Source organism: Xyrauchen texanus, chromosome 32 (genome assembly GCF_025860055.1).
Source record: "Xyrauchen texanus isolate HMW12.3.18 chromosome 32, RBS_HiC_50CHRs, whole genome shotgun sequence".
In the NCBI taxonomy this organism is placed as follows: Eukaryota; Metazoa; Chordata; class Actinopteri; order Cypriniformes; family Catostomidae; genus Xyrauchen; species Xyrauchen texanus.
In genome coordinates, this window is record NC_068307.1 from 6,617,014 (window position 1) to 6,631,712 (window position 14,699).

At 35.3% G+C, this 14,699-nt stretch overlaps 1 protein-coding gene across 1 annotated transcript; it reads right to left on the reverse strand.

The window, feature by feature from the left end:
• Positions 1-118: 118 nt before the first annotated feature.
• On the reverse strand, positions 119-13,641 carry LOC127626314 (microtubule-associated proteins 1A/1B light chain 3A-like). Its single transcript, XM_052102030.1, has 4 exons — positions 13,479-13,641; positions 11,237-11,292; positions 10,918-11,024; positions 119-1,366 (listed from the first exon to the last, which is right to left on the reverse strand). The coding sequence occupies exons 1-4, from the start codon at positions 13,516-13,518 to the stop codon at positions 1,204-1,206; spliced, it is 366 nt and encodes a 121-aa protein (XP_051957990.1). The 5' UTR covers positions 13,519-13,641; the 3' UTR covers positions 119-1,203.
• Positions 13,642-14,699: the final 1,058 nt, after the last annotated feature.

Genomic DNA, 14,699 nt, shown 5'->3' on the forward strand with positions numbered 1-14,699 from the left:
TGAAAACCTCTAAGTTTGCCATACATGTTTCTTATTTTACTGTTATTCCGAAAGAAATACACTTTCAAATTATCCAGTATTTTTCTAAATACACCCATTAAAACACAATGCATCTGAGTAATTTCATACAATGATTTATACACACACACTTTTGTTTTTTTAACATTTCAAACATACACATTTCAGTTTTTTTTGTATTTTTTTTCTTTTTGGTTTCAAAACATCTAAAAAGTCTTTCAGTTATTCTGCTTTAAATAAAAGCTGAAATAACAAATCTATAGCATAAATCAATATAAAAAGTTGAGGGGGAAAAAACGTGCAATGTAGTGCATCACAATCCCTTCATCTAAGATTTGACAGAAGGCATACTTCTCGTATGGTGACACAGAGAAGAAAAAAAATAAAGGAGAATAGAATGATGTGCTATAATCATTTCACTTGAAATAGAGTTTGTCCTCAAATGTTTTGTGCAAAAAAAAGCATTTGTATTCGCATCTAACAAAGATCAATTAACGTGACACTTATGGCGGAATACTTTATGCCAAAAGATCCATCTAACTCCTCACCTGTAAGATCTCAAATGTTCTTTTGGCTCACGTATGTAAAGTACAGATCAATGTGGCTTTTGAGTACAGTTACCATCAGACTGTATCTATTCTTATTCTACGATGAGTTAATGAGTTAATAATGCACAGAAGCCCACAAATGAAAACTACAGCTCATGAAAGTGAGCTTACTTGGTACACAATTCTGAAGATTTGAAAATCGGTTAACAGATTTTGACAGAAAAAAAAAGGTTACAGCGAATGAATCTCCTAAAACACAGAAAAAAAACTCACCTATATACAGCAACATGTGTCACTAATTATTTTACATAAAAACCCTAATTAAAGTAATAAAATGTAAGTAAAACAACTGAGACACAATGTAACACCTATGCTTCTCTTATGAAGTAGAACAAATGAGCCTATGATTTTAAAACTGTTCAAGGGGTCAGAATAATGTTTACAGTAGTGCTGTGGTTTGCACTTTTATCACATGGAGAAAAATCAACGGTATTATTTAATTTCATACCACTAAGGGAGGCGCAGGGATAATGGAGAGAGAAGAGAGTGGTTACATTTAGGTTAAGCCTGCTTCATCTTGCCATTTCTCTTTCTCTCTCCCTATCTGCCGTCCTCCCTAAAAGGTCGAGCGGCCTGCTTAGCAACCAAAGGTCTCCTGGGAGGCGTACACCATGTAAAGGAAGCCATCTTCATCTTGTTCTTGCTCGTAGATCTCAGAAATGGGAGTGGACACACTGACCATGCTGTGCTGATTGACGAGGAGGAAAAAGGCCTGGGTGGGGTTGAGCTGCAGTCTGCGCCTACAGAAGGGAGTCATTTTGAAGAGATTAATTATAATGAATGAAAAAATAAATAGAATGATGTGTTTCACAGACAGGTAGCTAATATATCATATGCCATTATTTCCAGAGCTAAGGTTTTTAGAACAAGGAAAGTTGTATTTTTTTATATGCTTAATACAGGTTTTAATAATAAATGTTCATGAATTTTTTTTAAATGTTTGAATATTTAAAGTCTGGATTGTTACAGTTTGACATGTTTATGCACATTAGCATCTACTAAAATATGTTACTTTTGTTGACTAAAACTAATGAATATGACATGACAAACTATTGACTAACTTTAAAGATATAGTTCACCTAAAAATTAAAATTAATAATTTACTCATCCTCATGCCATCCCAGATGTGTATGACTTTCTTTCTTCTGCTGAACACAAACAAAGATGTTTAGAAGAATATTTCAGCTCTGTAGGTCCACACAATGCAAGTGAATGGTGGCCAGTACTTTGAAGCTCCAAAAAGGACATAAAGGCAGCATAAAGGTAATCCATATGACTCCAGTGGTTAAATCCATGTATTCTGAAGCAATATTATAGGTGTGATAAAGAAACAGATGAATATTTAAGCCTTTTTACTCAAAATTCTCCTCCCTGCCCAGTAGGTGGCGATATGCACAAAGAATGTGAATTGCCAAAAACAAAAAATAATGGACTTAAATATTTACCTTTTTTTCCACCCACACCTATCATATAGCTTCTGAAGATATGGATTTAACTGCAGACTTATGGATGCTGCCTTTATATGCTTTAAAAGTTCCTTCAAAGTTCTGGACACCATTCACTTGCACTCTATGGATCTACAGAGCTGAAATATTCTTCTAAAAATCTTCTGCAGAAGAAAGAAAGCCATACACATCTAGGATGGCTTGATGGTGAGTAAATTATGAGAGAATTTTCATTTTTGGGGGAACTATCCCATTAAATAACTTTTTCTTCAAAAGACTAAAACTTGACAATAAGGCTTCAACGTTATTTAACACGAACTAACAATGAACAATACTTTTACAGCATTTATTAATCTTGGTTAAAGTTAATTTCAACATATAGTAATACATGTTTAAAGTCAAAAAGTTGTATATGTTAACATGCGTTATAAACTAACAATGTACAATTGTATTTTTATTAAAGGGGTCATATAATGGTACATGCACTTTTTCAAGTTGATTGTACTGAAATGTGTGTTGGCTGTGCCTGTACACAACCATCCTATTATGATAAAAATCCATCCAGTGTTTTTGTTTTAATCTCCTTATATATTTTCCACTGCCTCAAATCGAGCCGTTCGACCGTGTGACGTCACACGGTCGGACGCCTCCCAGGATTGTTGATTGACAGCAGTGTTTCAACACAGACCGCCCTCGCCGTGAGCGAGCTGTCAATCATAGTCCGTCATCATTGTTGATACACTGGAGCAGAATGGTGCCTAAGCGATTGTGGTGTCCTGTTCTTCGGTGTAATAACGAACACAGCAGTCATTTTGATGTTCCTAAATCTGAACCGCTGAAGACGCAGTGGCTGAGTTTTGTTTACGATGGGAATATTCCCCACGAGCAACGTCAATGCGTTCATGTTTGCGCGAATCATTTTTCACCAGACTGCTTTATAAACGAGGGTCAGTATAAAGCTGGTTTTGCTAAGAAGGGGGCGGGGTGACCAAAGCTCATTATCATTTAAAGCCATATGCACTGAAACGGCGTGCTGAAAACAGAGCTGTTTTTGAGCATGTAAAATTAGTGTTTTCTTAAAATACTAATGAGAATTTTTAATAAAAGTATATTACAAAGTTTTCATTTAGACCCTAAAGATTCATATTAACTTGTACAAAAATGGCATTATATGACCCCTTTAACTAAAATTAACAAAGATTAATAAATGCTATAAAAAAATATTGTTCACTGTTAGTTCATGATATCAATTGCATTAACTAATGTTAACAAATGGAACCTTATTGTAAAGCGTTACCAAGAAATTGATTGGAATATCTGGCAAAATCAACCGATCTGGTGACATTAGTAAATCCATAATGATATTTTACACTTTTGAAGTAAAATATGGACAATCCTTTCACATTTTGTACTTTTATTTAATGTTCCCGAAATTACGAATCAAAACGTGGGTCTGCAGTGTCTGAACAACACATAGAAACCTCCACTCAATTTCCCACATTCAAGCCAACTCATTTTTAATTGTATAGTGCCTTTCACAACGCACATCGTTTCAAAGCAGGTTTACAGAAGATCAGACATTAGCAGAAGATAAAACTGTAATGTCTAGGAGTCATCATTGTGCATCACTCTGCTCAAATCACATTTTCCAAACAAAAAAGAAAACATGCTCATTTCTTTCTCTTTTTATGGGTAAATAAAAACTCGACAGCATAAAATTTACTTGGTTTTTAAAAAAATTTTACTTGCTTTTTTAGTATAACCTTCCACCTGGGGGTATTTTTATAGAAGCTAAAAGATGCTGAAATCTTTACCTGCAAGAATACGCTGAAAAAAATTACAGATATAAAATCACGGAGAAGCTTTGGTAATTATTATATTACCCCACGTCCCCATATGAAACTAATCCCATCCAAATAAGGCTACAGTCATAAGGGTTTTGAGTAAATTATGGCAGAATCTTCATTTTTGGGAGAACTATCTCTAACTAAAATATATTGTTTTTAAGTTGTATGTCAAGGAAGTCAAAATATTTTTAAAAACAGCCAAGACATCTACCATTGCAAGAAACCTTTATTGCAGTGCAGAGGTAAATAAAGACTTGATTGTAAATAATAAAACAGTCACGATGAAGCAAAGGATTAGAAAGTAGGCAGCATTGGTCGAGACAAAATGTTCTGCTTGTATAGTCAAATCAGAATACCACATAAGAATAATAGAAGGACTTGGTGAGCTAATTTAGACAGCGAGCATATTTCACACAATTACATTCCCTACCTTTATACATTAACAGAATAATTATGATTTTACAGTAAGTCAAAACTTACTGATCAAAACAATCTTTGCATTGGTGTTCTGCTCTTCTAGTCAGATCACCTGACTCAGTCTGTGTTAAAATACCTGGAAGGCAACACTGAGCTACAAATGTCCCATCTGTGAGAAAACACTGTGGTGTTGTGCAATGATGACTTGTAGAAGTCCCATATGGATGACAGTCCAAATTGGTACACAGCCTCAAATACCAACTCTATGAGTGAACACACTGGTTGAGGCTGAAACTCATGAACCACACTAGTCAAAATGACTTTCGCATTGACAAAACAGCTCTCTGTGCACCTAAATTAAAAGTCCTGAAAGCAGATTTTTATATGCCCACATTTAGAAACAACGTACTAGAAGTCATTTGACTATTGTAAAATTATACTGGAATGACGTGATTAGACATATTAATTTAATATTTAAATCGCACAGTAGAAGTCCATCCAAAAAAAACTTATTTGGGGTAAGCTCCCAGTCTTAAAATATTTTTTTAAATAATAGAACAATACACCTATAGAGTTATTAGAATAGGGGCTTTGAAACAGATCAATAAAACTCGACTTGAACCAGAGCCCACACGGGATAGAATTTTGGAAATATACCAAATGGAGAAATAAAATGTAACGGTAGAAACCAAAGTTTGGAATGTGAACATACACTCACGGAGCAATTTATTAGGAACACTATGGCTCTAATAAAGTGCCCAAAGTGATTTCTGCTGTTGTAGCCCATCTACCTCAATGTTTGACCTGTTGTGCATTCTGAGATGCTATTCTGCTCACTGCAATTGTACAAAGTGGTTATCTGAGTTACTGTAGCCTTTCTGTCAGGTCAAAACAGTCTGGCCATTCTCCATTGACCCCTCTCTTCAGCAAGGTGTTTTCGCCCACAGAACTGCCACTCACTGGATGTTTTTTGCACCATTCTGAGTAAAAATCCCAGGAGATCAGCAGTTACAGAAATACTCAAACCAGCCTGTCTGGCACCAACAATCATGCCACGGTCCAAATCACTGAGATCATATTTTTTTCCCCATTCTGATGGTTGATGTGAACATTAACTGAAGCTCTTGACTAGGGCCGCAACGACGCGTCGACGTCATCGATTACGTCGACTATGAAAATACGTCGACACGAATGAAATGCGTCGACGCGTCACATTCATTATTTACGTTTAAATATCGAGTAATGGCGGCTTCTGCTCCAGCTCATGGTGAAAATGACAATCTGGCTTTATCACATAAAGCCAGACCACGATCATCCAAAGTATGGGAATACTTTAAACTACAGCCGAACAGAAAGGTGCTTTGTTCACTATGCAAAGCGGAAATGTCATACCATGGCAGCACAACTGCTATGAACGAGCATCTTAAAAGGAAACATCCTGTGACTCTGCGAACTCAAAGCGACGAGCCAGCTGGGTAAGTAGTAGGCTTTATTACAGTGAGTTTTTGGAGTTGTTGTTGCGGTCATACCTTCTTTTTCAGCTATTACAGCTTGTGTGCTAGTTAATAGTGTTAATTGCTAACAGTGCAGATGTAATTTATTGGCCCATTCGCGACAATAAAATGGACTTTCATTTATAACTTCAACTTAAATCTGTCAACGAAGCCTTCAGTGCATTTAAATTGCCCGTTTTTAAAAGTTGTGTATGCACATGTAGACTAGAGACATGCACTCCGCGGGACCCAACACAACAGAGTGCGGCACGGGATCTGATGGCCGAGTCGGGCGCTGGGCGGTAATGCACTCGTGTGTGTGTGTGCTGGTTGCGGGAGAATAAAACGATTCGCGGGACTCCCGCAAAATAGAAATCTATAAATTGAACATCTCAAAACAAATAAATTGTCATTCATCTGTTGCACAAAAGCAACAAGAACAACTAAAACGAAATAGATAGACCCTGGCCTGTAAATCGTTTCTATGTATAACATGTTGCAGCGTTTAACAATGTAGCCAATCACAGACATATGTGTTGATTTCTTGAACGTAATGGCCAATCAGAAGCATTTAAGATGGAATCTCCTCACCGCTCAAAATGGACTTTTTGTTCAGTGCTGAATTCTGCATACTGGCAAATCGATATAATGAAAGATTCATTGTGCAGTCAGTTTCATTGATAATAACAGAGATGTCCGCTTTTTAGGAATTATTAAGGGAGAAATCCGTCCGTGCATGTCTCTAATGTAGACTTTAAAAACAAACAATAATGTTATATTTACATATTAACAGTAGCCTATGCTGTAATCTAGTGTATTTATTTATTTATTGTTTATTTGAATAGGGACAGATACAAAAAAATTTCAGAAAATGAATTAATAAAAGTTTGAAATACTAATGTAGAAGTTGTACTTATTATTTATTGGAAAGTTTGCCAATGGATAAATCGGCTAATCCCAAAAATATGCATTAGATTAATCGGAAAACTAATCGTTAGATTAGTCGACTAATCGAAGAAATAATCGATAGATTAATCAACAACAAAAATAATCGTTAGATGCAGCCCTACTCTTGACCTGTAACTGCATTATTTTATGCACACTGCTGCCACAGGACTGGCTAATTAGATCAGTGTTTCCCAACCACTGTGCCACGAAACGTTGTCAGGTGTGCCGTGGAAAATTATAAAATTCCACAAAATAAATAAATGCATGAAACAGGGATCCAAACTCCTAACCTTTCGGAGAAATTCGCCGTTTTGAAACCATGATCGGTCACTTTTGTGATTGTGAAGAGCAATGATTGATGTGCAAAAGTGACATATTTATACACGTTAAGAGTCTTTCATAGTCTTTCAGCGCTGAAGAATTTTTTGTAATTCGCTATTTTTTGTAATATTGTGTTAAAAGTGAAAATATGAACAAAAATAAAAGCTATTAAATGTCTTATTATCATTCAAATATGAAAATTAAAATGACGGGTAATAGATTGTGATGGAAGTTTTACGACCCCGTCCATCAATATGACGAATGATGAGAATGTCTAAGTTTTGAGAAATGTTTGCATAGCCGAATTTTAAACATTACAAGTAAACACGCTACTAAGACAGACAGAAAACATGGACAAGTTCTTGAAAAGGTGTGCCTTAGAATTTTTTTTGTTGTAAAAAGTGTGCCGTGCTCAGTGAGTGCAGATAAGAATTGCTTAATTTTGTATACTATTACATAGATTGAAGACCATTTTAAATGGTCATTATTTAATTAAATCTTTTAAATATAATTATTAAATAAAAATGTGATGGAAGATGCAAAGCCTACTGCTTATTTATAACTTCCAAATGATCAATTAGATTTTTCAATACATGAGAAAAATTAAAAAATGAATATTTTTAAAAAGATATCTTGGTGTAATATTTTTAATGCCTTCTTTCATTTAATGTCTTTAAATGATTCAATGATGAATGTCTATTTGTCTTTGTGCTCGGCAAAACAATATAAAAATATATATTTTTTTAAATAATCAAATATGGTAACATTTCCATTCATTAACATTAGTTAATGTATTCAGTATCATTACCTATATGCATTTGGTATGCGCATTAACAAGAGGGCGGAGTTTATGCAGTATCGTGTGACGTATTCGCGTCATCATGTTATGGATGTAATCTCACATTTTTCTCTTGGTTGAAAAATCCAGAATGAGCGCACACAAATGCCCATTGCGAGTAAAAAAAACATACAAATACAGATCTAAACCAAACCAAAACAAACTAAGCTTATGTACAGCATTCCACCTACTTAGTAGTAAAGAGCGCTGCTTTTCTGGGTACAGAAAGTGTATCGTCACACGAGTGTATTGCTGCTAACCGGAAGCGATGGTTTATAGTAGGCTGCCGATTTAATGCGTTAATTGAGTCAGATTAATTTTACAAAAAAATAAAGCGTTAAAAAAAATTGCGCAATTAATCGCATGCCCACGGACCATAATAAGGAAGATTCTTGAGAAATGCAAGCTTGTAGTACCACCTGTTTACTCCAGAGGGCAGTAAGTAAACTTTCAGCTGTATAAGCAACGCGCAGTTTATACAGTGAAGAAAAAACTAATTGTAAGCACAACACAAACATGCGTTACGTTCAAAACACTTGGAGCGCAAATGCGATCTAAGGGATCTCAAGATGTGTTTAAAGATTGAGTATTAAACTATATTTAACTTGACACATTGACCTAAACATTTTATGTTTATGACACAACGCACCCGAGACGCTACACAAGCATGTCTGACGTAGATGTAAATTGACGGGTCCTTAAACAAGCCCTCATAATAAATCTCGAACTGATTGACAAATTCACTTGTGAAATGGATTGCTGTGAACTGTATGCCAATGATTAACTTATGTTCAATAATATGGTAGTAAACAATACATTGTATTCTAAAGCCGCTTTTTGTATTGTCTTATCAATGATTAACTCTTCTGCTACAGGAATTTAAAGCATTTTAATTATCTGAAAATAAATATATATATATATAATTTTTTAATATTTAAAGATAACTATGTATAATTATATATTGATATAAATATGAACAATCATTATATATCGAGTTATTGTTATACGAGGGGCTTTCTCATAAAATATTTGTATTTGCGATTAATCGTGATTAATTAATAGGGAAACCATGTAATTTGATTAAAAATGTATTGATTGACAGCCCTAGTTTACGGTTAAAAAGTACTTCAATATTGATATTTTTCACATCAAAAGCTGTTGTTTCGCTTTAGAAGAAATACATTTAACCGAGTCCTAGGGATGACATTTATGCTGATTGTCTGTTCTTTTTGGAGCTTCATAAGTCTGATCACCATCCACGTGCATTTTAAGATATGTTTCTTCAAATGTGTTCCAATGAAGAAAGAAAGTCTTACACACCTTAGATGGCATGAGGGTGAGTAAATATTGAGAGAATATTCATTTTGGGTGAACTAACGTTAAAATACAACTTTTGATTTTGAAAATGTATTAGGCTAGTATATGTTGAAATGAACATTAATAAATGCTGTTTAAGTATTGTACATAGTTCAAATTAACTAATGTAGTTAAATAATGTTATCAAATGGAACCTTATATTAAAGCGTTACATACATATATATATATATAAATAAATAAATAAATAAATAAACTCCTCTCATTTCCAACTGCTTTTTCCAGCTAATTTAACATGTAAATATTTGTATGAACATAAAAAGATTCAACAACTAAGACGTAATCTGAACAAGTTTCACAGTGACTAACATAGATGGAATAATGTGTCCCTGAACAAAGGGGGGGTCAAAATTAAAAGTAACAGACAGTATCTGTTGTGGCCACCAGCTGCATTAAGTACTGCAGTGCATCTCCTCCTCACGGACTGCACCAGATTTGCCCATTCTTGCTGCGAGATGTTACCCCATTCTTCCACCAAGAAACTTGCAAGTTCCCAGACATTTCTGGGGGGAATGGCCCTAGCCTTTACCCTCCGATCCAACAGGTCCCAGACGTCCTCAATGGGATTGAGATCCGGGCTCTTTGCTGGCCATGGCAGAACTCTGACATTCACATCTTGCAGGAAATCACACACAGAACGAGTATGATGGCTGGTAGCATTGTTATGCTGGAGGGTCATGTCAGCATGAGCCTGCAGGAAGGGTACCACATGAGGGAGGAGGATGTTCCCTGTAATGCACAGAGTTGAGATTGCCTGCAATGACAACAAGCTCAGTCCGATGATGCTGTGACACACTGCCCCAGACCATGACGAACCCTCCAAATTGATCCCACTCCAGAGTACAGGCCTCGGTTTAATGCTCATTCCCTTGACAATAAACACGAGTCCGACCATCACCCCTGGTGAGGCAAAACAGCGACTTCACAGTGAAGAGCACTTTTTGCCAGTCCTGTCTGGTCCAGCGAAGGTGGGTTTGTGCCCATAGGCGACATTGTTGCCGGTGATGTCTGGTATGGACCAGGTGTGATATTCGGATGTATTGATCCTGGTGTTGTTACACGTGGTATGCCACTGCGAGGATGATCAGCTGTCCTTCCCATCTCCCTGTAGCAATGTCTTAGGTGTCTCACAGTGTGGACATTGCAATTTATTGCCTTGGCCATATCTGCAGTCCTCATGCCTCCATGCAGCATGCCAAAGGTACGTTCACGCAGATGAGCAGGGACACTGGGCACCTTTCTTTTGGTGTTTTTCAGTAGAAAGGTCTCTTTAGTGTCCTAAGTTTTAATAACTGTGACCATAATTGCCTACCGTCTGTAAGCTGTTAGTGTCTTAACAACCGTTCCACAGGTGCATGTTCATTAATTGTTTATGGTGCATTGAACAAGCATGGAAAACATTGTTTAAACCCATTACAATAAAGATCTTTAAAGTTATTTGGATTTTTACAAAATTATCTTAAAACACAGTGTCCTGAAAAAGGAACATTTATTTTTTGCTGAGTTATATATATATATATATATAAATAATTACATGTAATAGTACTGACATGTAATCTTGGTCAAGAGGTGAAGTCAAAGTTTGGATTAAAGGAGTTTTAGGTTTACCTGATTATTTTTACCAGCTCACTCATGTTAACATGGTCAGGAACAAGGAACTTGGTCTTGTCCAAAACAGGAAGCTGCTTTTCCCCCTTATACCTCTCAATGATAACCTGTTAGCAAAAAATTAAACAGACAAACTCATTTAGGCTACACAGACCTGTGATGTTACATCACCTACATGACCTAGTGTAAGAGCAATATTTCAAGTCTCACCATCTCTAAACATATCTCAATCAGACTTGCACGTAATTTCTTAAAAGTAATATGATTTTTCTTCACTCAGTTTTAATTTATAGCATATTAACAAATAAGAGTTTCTCACCGGAATTTTATTGGGATGTTGCTCTCGTATCAGCTGGACTTCCTTACACCGATCAGCTGAAAACGATATAAGAGAAGGCTGTAAGCTCATTTAGACAGTGGGCATATTATTCACAACTAATATTTTATGTGTTTATATTCTTGTGATAATCAGATTTTTTTTTGCAAACATGTAATTCTGGTTTTGTTCACTCTACCTCACTTTAAAAAGGTCTTATTTTAATCCAACAGATGGTAGCAAGCACTAAAAAATATATATTTTTCTTTATCACATTCCATAAAAATATACAGATCTGAAATGTAAGTGGTGAATTTAGCCATCACAGATGTGCTTCAGTCTAATTTTTAGTTCATGCACCACCCTTGTGAATATCTCGGCCACTGATTGGACTGGAATCTAAATCTAGGTATCATTAGAAAGCTGAGAACTTCCCCTTTTCCTTGAGATATATATATATTTGATCAAGTTGAAAAATATTTATTTTATTAACACATAATATTTTTCTGATAATTTGTTTAACATGCTGGATGGAATAGTTTGTTCTGGACATCCAAGAAATAACTTTGGACTATTCACACAATCAAGCTCACAAGAAAGTAAAAAATGGTAAAGGTAAAAAAGAAAGGTAAAAACAGACACAAAGTGTTCTGCTATTTGAGGCTTACAGTAGCAGTTATCGGAGCATAAATGAGACGTTTGTCTTTAATGACAGAAACCATTTCACTTTGTGATTATTTTGCAAATCTTTCGAATTGGTATTAGGGATATGACTTGTCCATTGAGGTGCTATGTAAAAGACTTATTTTTATATAAATATTTCTACCCCATTACCTCTAGGGGGAGCTAATTTATGACACGTAATTTTAAAAACATTTGACACCTTATTATTGTTATTTTAAGTAACAAATGCAGAAGTGATAAATTCTGATTCTGAGGTTTCAAATGATACCTCATATGGCAGATTTATGTATTTTTGGACTTTGATTTGAAGGTATTTACACTTTGTTAAGTAAAAACAGTCCAACATATAATTTACAACAACAGTTTATATATTATATAGTTACAGACCAAAAAGACTTCGTAATTGTCATTCCATAATTGACAGCACATAGAATTGACAATATGAACTCTGTATTTTGAGGATGAGCGCAGTCATCCCACTATCATATGTAGGCCTAAAACCTGTTTATCACAAACAATATATGCATAAATTATTCATTATATGGTCTAGATATAATCCTCCATAAATGTATGCTAGTGTACAGTTAGTGTTATTGTCTGGCTTTATAATGTACCCAACCCTTTAATTTCATTTCAAAAGATCTGGAAAGATATTCTTCCCAAACAGTTTGATGTGTTTGGTTGTATTTGAAAGACTCAAATGGATGTTTTTTTTTTTAATGTTCTAAAAGCTAATATTGAGGATAAAAACTTGTAGGCCTGTGCCAAAAGCTAAAACACATAATCCAAGCTGGCCAGTTTATTAGGATAACGAAATAGTATGAGCAAAGAGTTCCAAGTCTACTTCTAGATTACCACTATATCAATGTGTCATCTTTAACAAAGAACATGTCAGGGTCATCTATGTCAATTACATAATGCCAAAGGTTAGACAAATTTGTGACTATATCCAGAACTACAGACTGACCTGGACACTTACAAACCTATTTAAAACATTACATCTATTTTTCTTTTCTTGCTTATGTTTATATGATTACGCAATGATTGAATGCCCCTCCCTCCCCTTACCCTGTCCCCAGTCTGGGCTATGAGAAAGAGCTCATATTACAGCATCATTTCACAAACACGTTTACTGTCTGTCCGTCCACTCAAATACTGTAATCAAGACCTGAAAAAGTTCAAATTTACATTAATATAGCATACAAATAGAGGTTAGCCAACTGTCTTCAAAATTGATCCCCCAAAAGTCTGGTTTGTTATTGTGTCCAAATGTGGTAAACAAAAACACCTATGTGAACACGTCCTGAGAAACCCGTGATAATTAGCAGCTGTATTAGATCAAGAGGCCTATGGGCCAGGCTAACTGACTGATTAGCAGAGAAAGAATGACTGTTTTGTTAAAACCCGGCTTTTAACCCTTATAACACAACTATGTATAACTGAAAGTCATTTTATAAGCAAGCAAAGCTTTACAGAAAAGTTTGAGAACTGTGTAATCTGGCTGCTAGCCACAAAAACAAACACACTTGTGCCGACACAGCTCGAATAAAACTCGTCTTACCAAAGCTCCGTCTCTGTTTAAAGGGTCTGTCGGACGGCATTTCTGGAGTTTAATGTAGTAAAGAGGAACTGGAGGTCTTTATATGTTGTTATATGTTGAATTCACGGTTGACCTCGCTTCTTTTCCAGCTCCTGACTCACTGTAAGCAAAACAGCTCGAGACAATGTGCTAAACCACTTTGTGACGTCATAGCATGATTTAAAGGGGCAGAACATTCACAAAAAAATAATCCCTTTTCTATGATCATTTTGTAGCCATGTTCGATCATATATTATATAATTGTGTGTGTATCTATCCAATAATAGAATACAGAAATCATATATATTTGGATCAAGAGCTTCTATAATGCTTTCTAATTTAACACAAACATTAAATTCTAAATCATAGTGTGACCCGAACACAATCTGAGTGAAATTAATCAAAATAATTATGAAATAATGTGGCCTAGACTTTGACCCCACAATATGTATATAAAGACAGATAAAAATACATGAATCTGCATTCTGTGTTCTAAAACATTTCTAACTATTTGATTTGTTTATATTAACTAATGATCTAATTAATCAGCATTTACAGTAATAAATATTTGTTAAGTAAAATGCCATGCCACTTTTAACATATCTCAGAAATTAGTCATCAAAAGGCATCATGATTATAGTTTCTGTTGTGTATGTAGGTATGGGGTAATGTTTGTCAGAAGGCTTAAAGGGATAGTTCAACAAAAATGGTAAATTCTCTCATCATTTACTCACCCTCATGCCATAACAGATGTGTATGACTTTCATCTGCAGAACAGATATCAAGATTTTTAGAAGAATATTTCAGATATGTAGGTCCTTTCAATGCAAATGAATGGTGGCCAGACCTTAGAAGCAGAACATGCAAGTGAAAATAGACATTTAAATAAAAAGGATTGACCTGTTTCTCACCCACACCTTTCATATCACTTCTAAAGACATGAATTAAACCACTGGAGTTGTAAGGCGGGTGCCAATGAGTCTGGGCTACTCCTCGAGAAAACAAAAGGCTCTCATGAGAATTAACATCTGAACTCTCTCTTGCATATGTAACAGCAACATCCGAGATGCAACATACTGTGCAGCTAACACCTCCCTTCTAAAGTCTCTTCATCTCACTCCTCCTCCTCACTTAAAGCTCACTAAAAACCTATGCAATATGAAGTGTGAACAAAAAAGTAACTATAACATGTTTGGTATCATT

What these genes read in the sequence shown, in the direction of transcription:
- LOC127626314 (XM_052102030.1), bottom strand. Translation starts at nt 13,518, where the DNA reads ATGCCGTCCGACAGACCCTTTAAACAGAGACGGAGCTTTG. An exon ending in TAAACAGAGACGGAGCTTTG is followed by an intron (nt 11,293 to 13,478) that starts GTAAGACGAGTT and finishes TATCGTTTTCAG; the next exon opens with CTGATCGGTGTAAGGAAGTC. An exon ending in AACATCCCAATAAAATTCCG is followed by an intron (nt 11,025 to 11,236) that starts GTGAGAAACTCT and finishes TTTTGCTAACAG; the next exon opens with GTTATCATTGAGAGGTATAA.